Raw genomic sequence first — 19,467 nt, forward strand, 5'->3', positions numbered from 1 at the left:
TTCCTGAAAGTTGAATGAAAACACTAATGACTGGCTTTTTTGAATGGATCCAAAAATAGCTGTCTTCCTTGTAAACATACCTAAAATGAACATGAGGCTAGAAAAGCTCCAAAGAATGGAAACTATTAATCAAGAAGATAAAGCTTATTCCATGAGTAAAAAAATTGGAAAGAGGAAACCTGAGAATAAGATTCCAATTGTATTGCAAGTATTGATTGACAGGATTATCACAAACCTGTCTGAACACCAAAGCAGTAGCAGTCTTCAACTTTACTAATAGTTGGCTTCTAAAATGTTGACTGTAAGGTAGCACTTAGAACATACTTTGCTATGGCAAAGGGTTATAAATGGCAGTTGAATTCCTGTGTCCACGTCTGAATGCCTGTCACTAATCCCCTGCCATTTATGACAGAACGCAGAGCGTCAGCCAGGAGGCCAGGGACATCCCCAACTCTAGGACGGCCTCCCCTGGGGCGAGGGGCTTTTTGCGAGTGTTGAGAGGGGATTAGCGTGGCAGACAGGACGAGGCAGATGCTCTCGGGTCCCAGTTCCCTTAAACTACATGGCATGTATATAACTATAGTAAAGCCATTGCCATGCTGGGGTGACGAAGTACCACTGGAGTTCAGCTGTATATGTGGTCATTTGTGAACAGCTGGCTACATATACTTAGGGATTCAACTTCTGTTAAACTAAATACCTTTTTTTTTTTTTTTTTGGCTGCAACACGTGGCTTGCAGGATCTTAGTTCCCCGACCAGGGACTGAACCCGGGCCGTGGCAGTGAAAGCCCGGAATCCTAAACACCAGGCCACCAAGGAACTCCCATTGTTAATATAAACATGTAAGTTGTTACTTATAAATTTAGTACAAGCTGTAAATGTAAATTTAGAAAAAAGGAGTAACCAAGGGGCTTTATGTTGTATACAGAGAGTCTGGGGTTCACCGTCCCTACCAGACTCTATAGAAGGTGACTGTGCTCACAACCTATTCTTTCCTGCCACCCTCAAAGGTACAGAGAGGTGAGCCACAGTGGAGGGGTAACAGCCCCAAAACTAGAAATTAGCCTGTCTGGGTTCAAAGACTGAGTCTACCTTTGCTAGCTAGCTGTTTCCTTATCTGTAAAATAAAGAATTCAAAGAGTTCCTGTGAGAATTAAGTGAAATAATACACCTAACCTCCTAACACAATGCCTGGTAGATGGCATGTACTCCATAAATGTTAGTTATTACTCTTGTTACGAGTTGGAGTCAGTCTGACATTTTTGTATTTTGGAAAGATAGAGAATAACTGCCTACCTTTTGGCATCAGTGTCTACCAAACACTAAATATCTTTGGACCCTGACATGGATTTTTATATTATTCAAGAAATTACTACTGCAACACAATGTGGTAACAAAACAGTGAACTTTACTGAGACGTTTCAAACATCATGACCTGAGGAAGTATTTTTCAGTTCAGTTTATCAAAATACTTCAACTTTCCGGCTGGATCTGGGATTATCTGTTAAAGAAAAAAAGCAAATTATTCATTTTAAAAGCCAAAGTATATCAACAGTAGTCTGACATTAGTTGCGTATCTCTTGACTAAAGATAAAGATTATTTTGTGTACCAAATTATATCATATATATTTAGGAAAAACCGGATTTGTCCTGCTAATCTCAGCTCTCCCAGAAGGCAGATAGTTTGCTAGTAAATTAACATCTGTACTCAAGCGCCTCAAATTTACTTACAGCTCTTCTCTTTGCCACCAGGCTTTCATGGCATCTGCAGGTATGGTGTAAAATCAAACATGTTAAGAGAGCATGGCTGCAGATGTTAGTGTATTTTTAAAATTATCTGCTGATGAAGTGATGATATGCTACAACCTGAAAAGGGGGCAGTGGGTTCAAATGGATTGCTTGGAGGTCCAGAACTGTAACCTTTTAATCTCAAACCGCAAAGTAAAAGAAGTACTCTAAAAACAACGCGAGTACCTATTTAGTGAATGGACAAATACTCTGAAAGAAAAAGTGTTCCCTCCTAGAGCGTTACAGCCTTAGAAACCACCTAGGTTTCTAATTTCTCACATTAACTGTTACTTGCTAGTTACAGGTAAAGTACATTTATCCCTATATAAAAAAAATAACCTTGTACTTTATTGTAATCAGCTTATGATAGTTCTATACGCATTTTCTTCAGCATAAAATAAATGTTACCTAATTTCAGGCATCACTCCAGGAGTATTTTGTCTTTGCCAATATATAATCTCTCTGCATTCCAATTCAATTCAAGAGTACTTATGGCATAACAACCGGGTGCCGACAGTATGCTGCACAGTGGGGGATCCAGTGGTAACCACCGAAGTCCCCGCCTTGGAGGCTCGTACAAGCACGTGGGGAAGATGTACGTGTACATAACTGCTTTTGATGCAACACGCAGAACTAGGACACAGGCTCTGTGACTCAACAGAGGCTGAGATGGCATCAGGGAAGGCCTCAGAGTGGAAGTAGCATTTAAGTTGGTCTTGAAAGAAGAATTTGGGGAATTTAGGGAAGGGGAGAGAGGTACTCCAGGCTACAGAAAGAAAGACCTGAGCAAAGGCACAAAAGCGTGACAGAGTAGGGCTTAGTTTGGGGAAAGATGAGTCACGTGATTTGGTGGGAGCATAGCATGTGTGCATGTGTGTGTGCGTGTGTGAATCATGGGATGATGACCAGGGAGAGGCAGTGAAACGAGAGAATGCAGAAGCTTGAAGGCTGTGCCCGAGCATGAGGACTTTGTACTGCAGAGCCACTAAGAGGTTCCGGTCTGCAGAATGACATGTGTTGGAGAGGAGAGAAACTGAGGTCGGGGAGACAAATCAGGAGGCGTGTGCAATAGAGATGAAAAATTCATCTGTCTTCAAAGAAACGCCACCACCAAACCTTTTCTGATCCTACACCCCCCTCTCTAGCTGTTTTCTTTCCTTCTTTCCTTCTTGCCCTATCCTCAAACCACCTGCTGCCCTCCCTGTGGTCACGAGGGACTCCACATTGCTCAGTCAACTCATGGGACTCCAACCCTCCGTGCACTGGGACACTGGCGTCCTCTTCCATTCCCACAGCTCAGCGTTCTGCCCGCGCCAACGCTTTCTGCTCCCCCGCCACGCTGAGCCGCTACCGGCCTCAGGGCCTCTGCCCCTGATGCTCTTTCTGCACGGCTCCATGCACGACTGGCTCCCTTTCTTCACTCACGTTTCAGCTCAAATATCATCTGAAAAGTCTTTCCTGACCACTTTATCCCCATCCCAGGCACTGTCTCACCAACTCCCATCAACCTGTTTCTAAAAGCATTGGCCACAACTGAAATTAGAACGTAACTCTGAGGGCTGGGACATTGGCTATGGTGTTCACTAGTAAGTATCATCTGGCTATCATCCAAGTTCGAATAGTTGCCATATAGCAGGTGCTCAAGGAATGTCTGTTGAATGAATGCCCATAAAAACAGAGTAGAATGGTGGTTGCCAGGGGCTGGGGCTGGGGGAAATGGGGAGACGCTGGTCAAACGGTATAAACCTTCAGTTTTAGGATGAATAAGTTCTGGGGACCTGATGCACAGCACGGTTGACTATAGTTAATACTGTTGGTATTCCTGAAATTTGCTAGAAGAGTAGATCTTAAGCCTTCTCACCCCACACAAAAAAGGCTAACTGTGAGATGATGGATTTGTTAATTAATCTGATTGTTTTCAACTATAATCTCTTCAAATATTTTCTCAGACCCTTTCTTTTCCTCTTCTTCTTCTGGGACCCCTATAATTCAAATGTTGATGTGTTTAATGTTGTCCCAGAAGTCTCTGAGACTGTCCTCAGTTCTTTTCATTCTTTATTCTGCTCTGCAGCAGTTATTTCCACGCTTTTATCTTCCAGGTCACTTATCTGTTCTCCTGCCTCAGTTATTCTGTTATTGATCCCTTCTAGAGAATTTTTAATTTCATTTATTGTGTTGCTTCATCATTGTTTGTTTGCTCTTTAGTTCTTCTAGATCCTTGTTAAACGTTTCTTGTATTTTCTCCATTCGATTTCCAAGATTTTGGATCATCTTTACTATCATTACTCTGAATTCTTTCTCAGGTAGACTGCCTATTTCCTCTTCATTTGTTTGGTCTGGTGGGTTTTTACCTTGCTCCTTCATCTGCTGTGTGTTTCTTTGTCTTCTCATTTTGCTTAACTTAATGTGTTTCGGGTCTCCTCTTCGCAGGCTGCAGGTTCGTAGTTCCCGTTGTTTTTGGTGTCTGCCCCCAGTAAGCCAGATTTTCTTAAAAGCTTTTAATATACACTGAAGGTTTTGCTTGTGCCTGTCTTCTTTGCCCTGAATTGATTCTACCACGTCTCCACTGTCCCCCTCCCCTTTTTTAATGGTATCTTTCTCTGTATACTTGGCTTTAAAATTCACAGCGTCAGGCCCCATATTCTGCTTTCCCAGTTGCAGCTACTCTCCGTACAGTCCAAAGAATGTCTGTAGTCTTATGAGTTCTGCCTAGCAATGTTTACTTCATTTACAAAATCAAGGGAGTTCTTTTACAAGGAAAGATTATCCTAGGGTTGGCTTTTTTGTTTTTTTTTTTTTTGCCCCAGCCATCCTCTTAACAGAAAAATCAATTTGACTTACTGTTTCACTACCAGGTTTCCATCCTGCAGGGCAGACTGAAAGAAACAAAAATTGTCAAAAGACAGTTTAAAAACAGAGTTCAGTTCTCTTTAGCAGCTCTTGTGTTTTCTTTTTCCAAATGAAACTGAAAATAGAGCCTATATTAATGAGAACATTGCTACAGGACAGTTGACTTCTGTTAGCTTACTGGCTTGCAGCCAGAAATTTTAGTCATGGAGCTTATCAGCAGGCAGCTAATCTATTTTCACTTTTGTCAATTATGTTTAGTTACATTTACAATAGAAGAAACCAAATTGAGTGTTCCTCTAATACAGTTGGAAAGTTTGGGAATCTGGTAAACTGAAAGGTCTTGGTACAGCAAAAATTCCTTGAATGTACATTCCCTTAAGCTTATCTGCTATGTCCTGCAGTATTTTGTACTGATGCCATGGTTCACTGTTTGTCAAAAAAGACTTTAACATTATTTGGAAGGTAGGATTTCCCCTTGATTTAGAGTGCACCCTGACTCAGGCACTGAGTTACACGTTTGAAAGGAATATATAACATGTGTTCTATTTTAAGAAGATCTGACCTCTTCCATTTGGCTACTACAAAAACTTGAAGTGAAAGGATGAAATGACAGGTTACCGGTGTGATACTGAATAACCTTAAGGATTTCTGAATTACTTTGAGGAAAAAAAGCTAAATCAAATAATGTAAACATGCAAATAAAACCTACGTTACTAGATACTGCCAGATTGGCTGGTGCATTTTAAGTTTATAGAAACATAATTTGGAAAATTACAGTAGCAGAAACTTCTCTGAGCTTAACCAAAAGGACTATGAAAATAATATTTTGTCCATCGTATTCAGTAAGTAGAAAATATTAGTGATATTTTGTTAAAAGCACTTTAAATTATAATTTGATCTGCTTAAAAGACCTAATAATCTGAAAACAATCAGAAGACTTTGGAACCATGAAAATTACTTGTAAGATAAGAAATCAAACTAATTATGCTAGTATCGCTCAAACTAAAAAATCAAGAGGCTATGATGGTTAGAAGGGAAGGGCACCTTCTCCATGTTTGTCGGTGTACTGGAATGCTTGAACCAAACGCAGTGTCTCATCCACAGATCTACCCACAGGAAGGTCATTCAGAGTAATCTGTCTTAGGATTCCTTTGTCATCAATAATGAAGAGACCTCTGTAAAACATAAGAATGGTAAAAGTGAGGACATTTGTTCTCAGTCAAGAAGAAAAATATTAGTTAACATGAATCCCTGTACCGCTCACACAGAAGGATGTTATACAGAACCAAAAACTCACTACTTACCTACTTGACTGGTATGCACATGCACACACCCCCATACCCACACTTATCTACTGTATATTTTGGGATTATCACTGTTAAACGGTAGCTTTAATAATTTGTTTTTGTCTATGAAATGTACTGTAGTATTATCAGTTGAATCTTGACGTGTACTAGGTTTGGGATTGTACTGTAAATGAAATGATTAAACTACCTAGCAAAGCCTTCCCTTGGGTGAAGGAGTGATCCATGTTTCTTATCACTGGCTGTTTAGAATGTCTTTGTATTTCCTTTTTCAGGGGTGGAAAAAGATAAAGTCACCAATATGAAGTTGCCTTTCCTTCTGAATCTTTCTATATGTGATTCACTACTAAGGCCTGGGGAATAATGAGATAGTTCGACCTAAAAGACCTGCTATTGAGATCGGGGTGGCACTTTAAGAGTTAAAGTATACTAGAGATAAAAATTGTCAAAGGATTTTACTATCTATTTATTTCAGTCAATATGGATTTCAACCCAATACTTACTTTGGATTAGAAAAGGATCTCGGGTACTAGGGCTAATTGCTTGTGTACAAGTATTAAAATAATGATGATATATATATATTTAGTAGAAATACATGGCATTACATATCTGTTACATGAAATCTTATTCCATAATCATGTTAAACATTACTGAAGTGTTCCTCCTCATTCTACAACACCTTTTTTGAATGAGCAACTCAACGTCTGAACTAACTAGGGCTCAATCTCCTTAGACCAGATCAACTTGGCCAAACTCAGGCAAAATTGTTAATTACTACTCATATGGGTATCCTTTCATGTACTACTTTTACAGTTGAAAATTCTCATCAAAGGTGATCAAGTCTGTTCTGAAGTAAGTGACCCTGATGGGAAATTTTGACCTTGCCTCTGTAAGGCACATCATACCAACACACACCACACAAAAACAAATCTGCCTTTTCTTTGGTAGCAAATTGTAGCTTCTGTTTTCTGTTCTGATTGTGTGAACTGCTTCTTTGGTAGACTATGAGACTAAGGCATTTGCCATACTTGGTGTAATATGTATATATGTCTCTTCCACAGAACAGAGACAGGTCATTCTTACAAAAAGTATGAAATTAAAATGGCAACAGACATCTCAATAACAGCCCCAGAAGCTAAAGGTATCAGGGCAATGCTTTCAAATGTCCACAGGAAAATGCCTTTCAATCTAGAATTCTACACCCAGCCACATTATTAATCAAGCATGAGAGCAGAATAAAAACATTTTCAGACACAGAAGGCCCTCAAGCATTTTACCTTCCAATGACCTTGTATTAGGAAGCTATGAGGATGTGCTTCACCATAACAAAGGATTACATAAAGAAGGCAGGCAGGCATGGGAGCCAGAAAATTGGGTATCTAATAGAGAAGAGGTGAAGGAACGTCCCAGGATGCTGGTGCATAAAGTGCTAGGACAACAGCTATGTAGCAGGCCTAGCGAGCCATCAGTCTGACTGGAAGCAGGAGGATGGAGGAAAAAAACTGACAGAGGAAAAATGCAGTACTTAGAGGGGTTACAATCCAGGTGTGGAATTTAGGAATAATTAGTGATGGATATATAGAAAACTAAGGGAATGAAAGAAATGAAGTAGTTTATTAGCTACAAGAAAATAAAAATATCTGCCACAGGGGAAGGTAATCTTCAGCACACTACACTTAAAAGTTCAGCAGTGAATAATATTTATATAAACACTGAATATTGACTTAATCCAAAATTGTGACACATTATACTGGGAAAATTAATTTGGGGATGATGTAAGAAAGATAAAGTCCTATTTACCATGAAAAATAATAGCAAAATTGATATATCCAGGAGATGTATTATGTAAGATACTATTTAGAAATACGGAGTCAAATAATGCAAGCAGTAGCTGAAGGGCTGAAAGCAGCTTCCTCCATGAAGCAGGGCTAAGAGTAAGGAGGACTGTTTAAGAAAATGTGACTTTTAAAAACTATGTGCATACATTACTTTGATGGAAATAAAAAATTAAAAAAACAAACTTGGTTCAAATCACATAAAATAGCTAATATTAGATAATTTTACTTGGTTAATGTTCAAATAATTCTAAATTTTAAAAGTGCCTCAATCTTTTTAGTGGCATATTTACTCTTCGGGAGTTAACTTAGTAATAAACTCTAGGCAGAAACCATTACAGACTTGGCAAGTACCAAAAAAAAAAAAAAAAGAGAGAAAGGAACTTGGTAGTGACACATGATACAATATGGATGAACCTTTTTTGAAAACATTGTGCTAAGTGAAAGAGGCTAGTCATGAAAGAGCAGATACTGTAGGATTCCATTTCTATGAAATGTCCAGAATAGGCAACTCGAAAGACATAAAGTAGATTAGTGGTTGTGTAGGGCTAGGGGAGGGGGACTGGGTGAAACGGGGAGTGACTCCTAATGGGGATGGGATTTCTTTTTGGAGCAATGAAAATGTTCTGAAGTTGATTGTGGTGATGGTTGCACAACTCTGTGAATATGCTAAAAACCACTGAATTGTATGCTTTAAATGGGTGAGTTGTATGGTATGTGAATTATATCTCAATAAAGCTGTTATATGAAACCCACAGGATTATAAAATACTGACACCTTCACATAAAACATTAAAAAAACTTAGCACTGCAAAGCAAATCAACAATATATAAGAAAATTAAAACTGTTTCAAGCTGAAGTTGCCCTTTTTTTCAAAGAATTCTATCAGTATTTATTAACTCAAGTAACTCAATGAGGGTTGTTGGGTAAAATATTTCCTTAATTTTTCCTACTCCAAAGACACAGGTTTGTTAAATAAATACTATGATACTTGTATTTAGAAAAACCATTACTAGAGTCAGTTTGGAAAAGAGGAGAAAGAAATGGACAAACCATTTGGGGACCTGGGTTCATGTCTGGGCTCTGCAATTAACTGTAGTAACTTTGGCTAAGTCCATGGAACTCTGAATCTGCTTTTTATGTAAAATGACAGGGTTGGTCAAAGACCTCTAAATAATCTTCTGGCTCTAACAGTCTGTGACACTCACATAGCTTAAGTTGGGCACATACCAATTATTTTTAACGGTATCTACAACATTTTTGCAAACAGAGCAAATATTTCTTGATCAAACCTTGTATCTTCTAACTCCATTTCAAGGAGGATTACAAATATATTCATATTTGTCATAATGTAAAACCACTGAAAGGTACCTAAGAGTGTGGCCCGAGTCTTCCAGATATACGCCATAGTCCTTTGAGATCTGATGGTTCAAATCTGAAAGAAGTGGAATGCTTATCAGCCCAAGTCCTCCTTGTCTTCGAGGGGTATTAATCCTGTAACAGAAAATTTACCTTTCAGGGTTAAGTAAATGGCATATATTAAAACAGCACTCTTTCTTTGCATATGCACACAAACACACAACACACACATTCTCTAACAAAGACAGGCTAATATACATTCTATTTTTCTTGCCTCTCCCTTCCCTTAACAATATATTCATATCCTTTAAACACTAGATATGGAGATATACATTCACATTTTTAATGTACAGACATAATATATGTTACTAATCTCTACTGACAGTCATTTAAACTGATTCCATTTTTTTTTGCTTTTATAAACACTGCTGGAAAATCCTGATAATTCTCAACTTTGTATACTTGTCTGATTAATTCCTAGAAGTGGAATTATGGATCAAAGGATATGCACTGTCATAAGCATAACCTTAGAATTGTGATTGCAAGACAAAGCCTTGTGAGATAAGCACGATACAACTGGATGGCATTTTAATATTCTGAGAGACAAGAAATGCCAAGTCCACTTGAAGCAGCAAGGAAGTCAGCTGTAATCTCAGACTCATCAGTCTTCAGATTTAAGTATTCTGCAACTTGAAACTGGAGGATGTGGGTTGGGGCCCTCATGGTAGGACACTGACGTAGCCGTTAGGAAACAGGGAACTGTGGCTCCAGATGTTGGCAGCCCCAGTTCTGACATCCAAGTAGAAATCTCTGGTTGATATGAAACCTATCCAGCTGAGAATGTATCCCCCAAAATTCCTTGGGAAAGCAATCCCAAATTATTTGGGATGACATAACTTTCTCCTTAGTGGATTTGTGTTTTAATCCTGCAAAGATTTAGAATTACTATAGAAATGATGAAGCAAATTCAAACCATAGTTTTAATATTTTTATATTAAGAAATAATCAGTATATATTTGTATACTAAATTATAATGTTTAAGAGATTTGGCATGTTAAAATAACAGATTCACTTTATGATTCCAATTCAAAATGTGTAATCTGAAATTTTAGTTTATAACTAGTAAAGAAACATTTTAAAAGGACTTAAGACACACCTATTTATTTATTAGATTTGCAAGAATTAAGTTCTTGGGAAAGTTTGTCTGAAAACAGATGCTTAAATATATTAAATATATAACTGCATCTTAAAATACTTAAGAGAATCAATTACTTAAGGAAATTAAATTAAATTTAAATTGTAGCTCCTGAACCAATTAAACTTTTACTTACATATACGCACATACATATATGTGTGTATGTATAATTTACAATTATAATTTATATACATTTACAGTTATATATACAAATATATTCATGTATATATATTTATATACATAATTGTAAATGGAGAAAAACCTGTTTTGACTTTGTTACTTTAACGAATTGAATGTTAAATTTTAAAAGCAAAATAATTCTGCACAATCTTTATTGTGCAAAAATTTTGTGAACAAAATTATGGATGCTATTAAAAACTCACATTAGGGACTTCCCTGGTGGCGCAGTGGCTAAGAATCCGCCTGCCAATGCAGGGGACATGGGTTCGAGCCCTGGTCCGGGAAGATCCCACATGCCACAGAGCAACTAAGCCCGTGTTCCACAACTACTGAGCCTGAGCTCTAGAGCCCATGAGCCACAGCTACTGAGCCTGCGTGCTGAAGCCCGCGAGCCTACAGCCCATGCTCCGCAACAAGAGATGCCACCGCAGTGAGAAGCCTGCGTACCACAACGAAGAGTAGCCCCCGCTCGCTGCAACCAGAGAAAGCCCGTGCTCAGCAACGAAGACCCAACGCAGCCAAAAATAAATAAATAAATGTATAAAACAAAACTCACATCAACATGAACATTTCAGTGTTTGAAACATGTTGCCTAACTGCTCTCCAGAAATGCTGAATCAACTGTGTTTGTGTGAGTACCATTTCTTCACACCTTTATCAACATTGGATGAAATTCTTAAATATTTGAACTCTTGGCCAGACAGAGGAAAAAAATGTCATCTCTTGTCATTTTATTGTAAATTCTCTGCAATTAATTAGGCAGAGCATCTTTTCATGTTTAATGAATTTTTAAAAATTATTTAAAGCATTAATTTAAAAAATCATTGCTTCTGAAAAAGTAATGATAAAAGCTATTTTGAGTTTGACTTAATACTAGACAACTGGGTAACAGAGAGACATAGTATTTTAGATTTTATTTCTCCAGATTAAGGTTACCCAATTTATGATAATAAAGTAATCATACAATTCAGTGGTTTTTGCTATGGATATTACATCTTTTGAATTTAACTTTTTTTCCCCAAATTTGAAATGTCCTATAAAATTCTTAAGCATTTTTACTGTACCTTCGTTGAACTAGCAGCTCTCAGATAAATTTATTCCTGAACTGTCTGATAAATAACTATATTCCCGTCACACAAGTATCATGCACTAACTGACTGTGCCACTGGAGCTCCTCTATATTCCTGTCATGTTAAGAGTTGTCTGCCCATAATTTAAGAGTATGTCCATTTTTTTCCCTACAAATATTAAGTTTAAGATACTGACCAGGCCAAATGGGTAAACTGTGAATCAACAGAGCATGCTACCACTTCAGTGTTTATCGATCTGAATTCCTCAATTCTATCACCAAAGGCGATGATTTCAGTTGGACACACAAAAGTGCTGAAAGTTAAAAAAAAAAATTATTCTCTAAATACACATATACTTAGTTTCAAATGATTTTGTTTTTATAAACACCTTTAGTATATAAAAACACACATTAAGAACAATTTTATATATGAAGCTTCTCAAGATGGGAGTAGTCTAAAAAAATGGTTATTTGATCAAATCTCATTTAATTTAAAAAGTACAGAGTTCCCAATTACATCTTGATAAACTTTACTTTTATAACTTAATGGATCAGTGGTCAACCAATGTTCTCTTCTCCCTTATGGCAGCATCCCCCATTTTATTAGCTTTTATTCAATAATACTTTATATAGTGCTTTATAGCTTTCAAAGGATCAATACAAATTTTACATTGTTTCACTATTTTTTTTTAACCTTCCTATGCCAACCCTATGAGCTAGATGCATCTATCTCTATTTTGGAGATGAGGAAATACTCTCTCACCCCCCTCCCTTTCTTGATAAGGTCCTCTTCTACTTACTACCTCGTCTCCCAGTCCTGTTGTCAGAAGGGCACATTTAGAGAATATTACCTTAGGGTAGTATTTTTCAAGCAGTGATAGGGACTCCTTAAGCCAATTTATTGAGTTCCAACCAACATTTTAAAAAAGTGAAATAGAAAGTATGATCACACATATATCACACACAGTAAGGGTAAGTTATAAAGCATATATATTTATATATAAGTGCATATATATGTGTGTATTCAGGAGTGATATTAAAAATATTTAACCACCTTAACTCAAGGTTGGCTTTAGCTCTCTCTGGAGGTTTCTGAAAGGGACTAGGTGGGAGGGGCAACTTGGGGAGGGCGTTGGTATGGAAGTTGTTCAGTATTTTAAGGAGCACGACTATACCGGTGCATACAGACTAAATATTACCTTGTATGTATAAGTGTATTGGGCGGCAATGAAAAATATATTTCCTACCATGTGTCATCGTCAAGAAAGTTTGAAAAACAGACTTACAGGACAAGTTCCTACCACAGCCCAACACAGGCTTTTCAAATGTTTCAGTTTTTCGAGTGGAGGACTGCCATATGCAAGCAGACAATTCTAGTCCAGGTTATGTCCCTGGAAACCTGGCCTATGAATGTATTTTTAATATTTTCCAAAAGGTAGGAATGATCGGCCCCTGCCCTCTTTCCTATTATTCCAAGAAATGCTACCTAGAGACACACTGGCCTAACTTAAAGTTTAGGCAGAAAACTGAAATTCTGCAGAATCTTGGCAGAATTCTGAATTTCCTCCTTGCAGACTGTGGCAAATGTCCCAGGATTCTTCCTTCTCTAACCAGGCCCAGTCCGGCAGGCATTACACAGAAACAACAGAAAGAAGCTCTCTCAGCTCCTTGCCCCAGAAGACCACTGCTAACATCATGCTCTAATTAGATATATCTTATTCATTATGGAGTTTTAAATAACACTGGAGAAACAGCATATTTGTCTATGTTACACTAATTTCAAAATTCAGGTTTAGCATCAAATATATTTAATATATGTGTTGCTTTTCAGTTTTACAGCATGAATTTAGAAGGCCTATCATTTTATATATATTAAAATTTCTACTTCTGGTTTCTATTTGAAGTTAAGTTATATAATACATTTTAGCTAGTCAAGCCATAGTACAAGTTGATTAGAAAGAAGCAAGTTCTTACTAATTTAAAATATTACATATTATGCAGATTCATGATTTGTTTTAGCCTCAATGTACAAATTTTTATGAGAATTCGATTTGGATTTAGAGTAGGGGTCAGCAAACTTCAGTTCACAGTCCAAATCTGGCCTATCTTATTTTTTGTAAATAAACTTTCAATGGAGCACAACACTCATTCAGTATTGTCTATGACTGTTTTGTGCTTCAAAGGCAAAACTGAGTAGTTGCAATGAAGATCACTTCGAGACTAAAATATTTACTATCTGGCCCTGTACAGAAAAACTTTGCTGACCCCTGGCCTAGAGACAACCTAAAGATATGAGCTTAAGTATATCCTCCCTGCAAGTTTAAAATATATTTACTTAGTTCTAGATTACTCCTCATGTAAAAACGACCTTAATATACAGTGGCAAAGACAGAAGAATCTTCTATTTACTTTTGTAACCAAAAAATATATTCAAACAAAAAAGATAAAAGTTGGGATAACTCTCTTTGGTATCTTTTCGCTTTCATGGAATTTGAAAAACACTCAAAGTTAAATCCTCAATGTGACTAAAGTTCCAAGAGTATTTACTTTGAGTCAACTTTCTATCTACAAAAGTGCTCACTGCCAGAGTTAAAGTAAGAGAACTACCCCCATAACCATAATTTATATTAATAGGTATTATTCCTTAAGCATATCCAGTATTTTCAGGAAAATGTTCAAATCACAGAAAAGCAACAGATGTAGCAAAGAATAAAAATAGTAAAACCATAGTTAAATGGCATCACCAGAGAAAAAGGCATATAAACATTCAAGTTAACAGAGAAACAGATTTGTGGCATAAGTCTTGCAATTAAATGCTTTCTAAAATATTCTCAGTCCATTTTCTTGCCTTAGTAAGTATAGCTTAATGAATATAAATGTGGCTTTCCTCTAATGATTACATTTTGATAACACAATCATGTAGATATAAGTACTGGGATCAATGGTTTATGATTCTGAAATATATTCAAGATGTTACCTTCTTGAAAAAACTCATCTCAATTTTCCCTTTAAGAACAAGTGCTAAATAAAATAATTTCTAACTATTTGATGTTGTTGAATAATGACTGATAATGACTGAGGTTTTACTAGCTGCTATGTACATGTATTACTTACAAATCAAGAGGGTAGAAGAAAAAAACCAGGTATTTCCCATGATAATCAGTTAACTTCAGCTCCTTAAATTCTCCATTTATCACAGCTGTTCCTTCCCAATAAGGTGCTGGCTTGGAAACTAAGAAAGAAAAATATATGATGTTCTTTTCTATTTACAATAGCCCAGAGATGGAAACAACCTAAGTGCCCATCATCGGATGAATGGATAAAGATGTGGCACATATATACAATGGAATATTACTCAGCCATAAAAAGAACCGAAATTGAGCTATTTGTAATGAGGTGGATAGACCTAGAGTCTGTCCTACAGAGTGAAGTAAGTCAGAAAGAGAAAGACAAATACCGTATGCTAACACATATATATGGAATTTAAGAAAAAAAATGTCATGAAGAACCTAGGGGTAAGACAGGAATAAAGACACAGACCTACTAGAGAATGGACTTGAGGATATGGGGAGGAGGAAGGGTGAGCTGGGATGAAGCGAGAGAGAGGCATGGACATATATACACTACCAAACGTAAGGTAGATAGCTAGTGGGAAGCAGCCGCATAGCACAGGGAGATCAGCTCGGTGCTTTGTGACCGCCTGGAGGGGTGGGATAGGGAGGGTGGGAGGGAGGGAGACGCAAGAGGGAAGAGATATGGGAACACGTGTATATGTATAACTGAGTCACTTTGTTGTAAAGCGGAAACTAACACACCATTGTAAAGCAATTATACTCCAATAAAGATGTTAAAAAAAAAAAGAAAGACCTGCTTACATTTTCCCTCTACCTTGATGCTTTGGCAGATCGCCTCAGAGCTTTTTCCCCCAGCTGCACGTATGAGCTCTTGTGGTCTACACAGATCATTTATTGGGCCTTTATCATTAATGCCTAAGTATAAGTAGGTTTTTTTGGCATTAGTTTTTCTCTCTATTCAGGTGGCAAACTTCCTAAAGTGGGCAAGGATCCTGAGTTTTAAAATCACCCCCACCTTCTACTATGTGCCTTATTTGTTGTGTATACAGAATAGAAACTAGTTTTTTGATTGATTGCAAGAAGGGATTAAAAATACCCTGAACATTTCACACAAACATTCATGTTCTCTGAGTCTAGCTTGAACCCTGCTTAAACTGAAGTGTTAGGTGTTTATTCCTACCCCATATGTACAGTGCTACTCAAAGAGTAGCCTGCAGACGCCTGGTGGGGCATGATCTGTTGGCTAGCAGTCCCTGCCCAGATAAGGAGTTGCATCATAATGTAAACAGACTATGTCACTAAGCACACTGTAGAGTTCAGCTGACTTTTTTTTTGTTTTTTATTTTTTGTTTTTAGATTTATAAGAATAATCTTTTATTTCATCACTGAGAAATATTTTCTATTTTGCAAGGTAATTTATAAAGAGGCCAAGTTTCTAGATCTAAAGAGGTTATTTTCCTAAGGATGTATTTCAGGAAATACCAGAGGATTGCCTGCTTTCATTTTACTGTAGTTGAAAACATATTTTTAGTAAAATGGAGTAAAAAACAACCTCCCCCCCCCAAAAAAAATATGTAACACGTGATTCCTTATCTTGAGCCAGAAATATCTTGATATGATTTGGTAAAGGCTAGGAGGGAGAATTAGATAGCAGAAGGATACACAACTATATATGCTTTATATACATTACTTAAAATGCTACTCAAGTGTGAGTTTATAATTGTAACAATGTGTTACAGGGACTTCCCTGGTGGTCCAGTGGTTAAGACTCCCTAGTTGGGGAACTAAGATCCCACACGCCCTGTGGTGTGGCGTGGCCAAATAAATAAAATCAAATAAAATAAATATTCTATAATAAATTAACTATAATTAAAAAAATGTGTTACAATGATAGTCCTTAATGATTTTAGCATATTGGGAAAACCAATAAAACTGAAAAATTCTGTTCTGAAAATCTTGATTTTGGAAATTTTGGGTTCTTTTTTCTTTTTTAAACACTGATAGAATACTTTATTGTTATTATCTGGCTTAGCAAATTGGGTAAGATTTGTTAAATGATAACACAATGTTGGCAAGGTGGTGGAAAGGCAGGCCCTCATATCCTGGATATGGTTTGCTTGCTTGCTTTTTTTTTTTTTTCCTTGGGAAATTTTGGGTTCTTGATTTAAGAACTGTAGTGTTAGTTCAAAAAAAAACTGTCATCAGTTTATAGAGCAAAAAGAATGCAGTATGCTAAGATCTATAAATGGAATTCCCAAAGCAAACCCTTGCATGTATGAAAAAACAAACAAAAATTGTCCCGAATATAAATCATATAATTAATAAAGCAAATGCAGAGCAGTATAAAGAAGAATAAATCCCCTCTCCCCATAACCCCCATAATTTAACTACTGTTAACATTTTGATGTCTTTCCTTCCAGTCTTTTTTAAACACATAAATTTGGATCACGTTGTGCCCCACTTTTTTTTTTTTTTTTCCGGTACGCGGGCCTCTCACTGTTGTGGACTCTCCCGTTGCGGACACGCTCCGGACGCGCAGGCTCAGCGGCCATGGCTCACGGGCCCAGGCGCTCCGTGGCATGTGGGATCTTCCCGGACCGGGGCACGAACCCGTGTCCCCTGCATCGGCAGGCGGACTCTCAATCGCTGCACCACCAGGGAAGCCCTGTGCCCCACTTTTTAAAAAAGGGAGCAGTAGATCATGAAGTTTTTCATGTTACTAAAAATTATTTGAAAGTCTGAACTTAATAATGCCATAACATTCCATTTTATGAGTGAAAAGTCCTTGTAATTTTAATTCTAGATGAGCCTACACATGAGAGAAATATAGCAAATACCTAAAACTTGAAAAGGTTTGCTGGTAGAGGGAAATCTATTATTACTACTATTTTTTGCTTCCGTGTGCAGACTTGGATGGGATTTGTTATGAAAAATATATGTAATGCCAGTAAACACTTAACTGGCTGACATATTTCAAAATATCTTCCCAGGCAAGTAAAAGCAATGGGACTTGGAAATACGATTTTAGAAGTGCAACACTAGCTTTTTTAAAAACAAAAATCTAAAGATAACTTTCAGTAGGAAAGAACTGCAGATGTTTAAGGAGGCAAAACAGTTTTTCTCATTTATCACTCCCACTCCATCCTAAGCCATAACAACATGCAATTTAACACTGGGGATTCATAATTGTGAAGCACTACTTTTTTTCACTGAACCTGGGCAAGGAGCATTCTGTAACTGTACCACAAAAGCCAAATACACATCTTCAGAATGCCAAATGGTCAGTAGGAAAAGCAAGTTGCTTAAAAGCGAGTAAGGGGGCTTCCCTGGTGGCGCGGTGGTTGGGAGTCCGCCTGCCGATGCAGGGGACGCGGGTTTGTGCCCCGGTCCCGGAGGATCCCACGTGCCGCGGAGCAGCTGGGCCCGTGAGCCGTGGCCGCTGAGCCTGCGCGTCCGGAGCCTGTGCTCCGGAGCGGGAGAGGCCACAACGGGGAGAGGCCCGCGTACCGCAAAAAAAAAAAAAAAAAAAAAAAAAAGCGAGTAAGGGACAGTCTTTATCCTTTAGCCCCTAGCCACTTTTTTGGGGCTAATCTTAACATCCAGATGCAGCAGGCCACAACTTTCTCAGTATCTACTTAGTCTGATGTGTCCTTCCTGAAAGTGGCCATTAGTTGTGTACACTGGACAGAAATGCAAATAATCAAAAGCCAAATTGGCAGGACACAAATTTGCCACGAGGTTTATCATCAACCCAAATGCATTACTTCTAACCTCCCTTTTCCCATTTCCGTACAAAGAGCCTCCAAAGTACACCCTGTAACAAGTTCCTCATTTCTGAGAAACACAAAGGATACCCATTAACTACACAGGTCTTTGGGAAGGTGGCTTTTAATAGTCTTCTTTATAAGATGCAACAACAATCAAAGAAAAAAGAAAAATGAAACGTTTGCCCTGAGCATTCTGTTTAGCCACTTTTCTGTTCAATCAAACTGTCTGTGAATCATTATTCAACTTATCAATGCATTCTTCCCCGAAATCGCAGAACAGACGCGACGTGCTGCAGGTTCTTTGCGATGTCTGAGGAAGTGTTTCAGTTTGCACAACATCCTCGTCGCCTGCAAGCCCCGGACCAGTGCCATCCTCTTTCCCTCATCTGTGGCTTCGGGGGTAACCACTACTTCTTCCAAAATCTGATTAGTGGAACCCATCCCTTTCTTCCCACCTCGCACCCCCTTCCATCCCCCCCACCCCCCAAGGAGAGAGCCAGGCTCTCCCTGGGACCGAAGGCAGCCCAGGGGGTGCCGCCCAAGCCAGGCCCCCGGGTAGCCACCGTAACCAGGGTACACGTGTCTCCTGGCCCTCCCCACCTCCCGCCTCCCTCTGCCACCGGTCACCCCGCCTTGGCGGGGCACCACCTACTCTTGGCTTTGCTGAGGTGCAGGGAGTGGTCGGCGACCGAAACCCGGGACGCCTCCCCCGGGTACACTTGTCCACCCGCGTAGAAGTGGCACTCCTCTTCGCGGGTTCGGGGCCTCTCCTCCACCTCCAAGCCCCGCAGAGCTTTGGCCGGCAGCAGGAACAGCAGCAGCGGCAGCAGCAGTAGCTTTCGGCTCCGGCCAGGGGCCGAAGTCGTCGCGCGTAGCGGCGGCCGCCGCGCCTCCATGACCACGCGTGGGTAGTCGCACGTCCCTTGGCTCGAGAGCTACTTCTCCCGCCGCCAGGCAGTTACAATCCCGCGCCGGACGCCCGCGAGAGCCGAAGCGCGGCCGAGAGAAAGCTGCCCCGCCTCCTCACTCCCCCGGCCCCTCCCCG

The 19,467-nt window shown here is 38.8% G+C and overlaps 1 protein-coding gene across 1 annotated transcript; it reads right to left on the reverse strand.

Moving 5' to 3' along the window:
- Positions 1-1,387: 1,387 nt before the first annotated feature.
- PRDX4 (peroxiredoxin 4) lies at positions 1,388-19,431 on the reverse strand. Its single transcript, XM_067722984.1, has 7 exons — positions 19,075-19,431; positions 14,696-14,813; positions 11,779-11,895; positions 9,150-9,272; positions 5,684-5,814; positions 4,631-4,665; positions 1,388-1,502 (listed from the first exon to the last, which is right to left on the reverse strand). The coding sequence occupies exons 1-7, from the start codon at positions 19,316-19,318 to the stop codon at positions 1,452-1,454; spliced, it is 819 nt and encodes a 272-aa protein (XP_067579085.1). The 5' UTR covers positions 19,319-19,431; the 3' UTR covers positions 1,388-1,451.
- Between the last annotated feature and the right edge of the window lie 36 nt (positions 19,432-19,467).

Source organism: Pseudorca crassidens, chromosome X (assembly GCF_039906515.1).
Source record: "Pseudorca crassidens isolate mPseCra1 chromosome X, mPseCra1.hap1, whole genome shotgun sequence".
Lineage (NCBI taxonomy): Eukaryota > Metazoa > Chordata > Mammalia > Artiodactyla > Delphinidae > Pseudorca > Pseudorca crassidens.

Coding starts and splice junctions, on each gene's coding strand:
- PRDX4 (XM_067722984.1), bottom strand. CDS start 19,318: ATGGAGGCGCGGCGGCCGCCGCTACGCGCGACGACTTCGGCCCCTGGC. Junction 14,814..19,074: donor GCACCTCAGCAAAGCCAAGA/GTAGGTGGTGCC, acceptor TTTCTTTCTTAG/TTTCCAAGCCAGCACCTTAT. Junction 11,896..14,695: donor TTCTTCTACCCTCTTGATTT/GTAAGTAATACA, acceptor TTTAACTTTCAG/CACTTTTGTGTGTCCAACTG.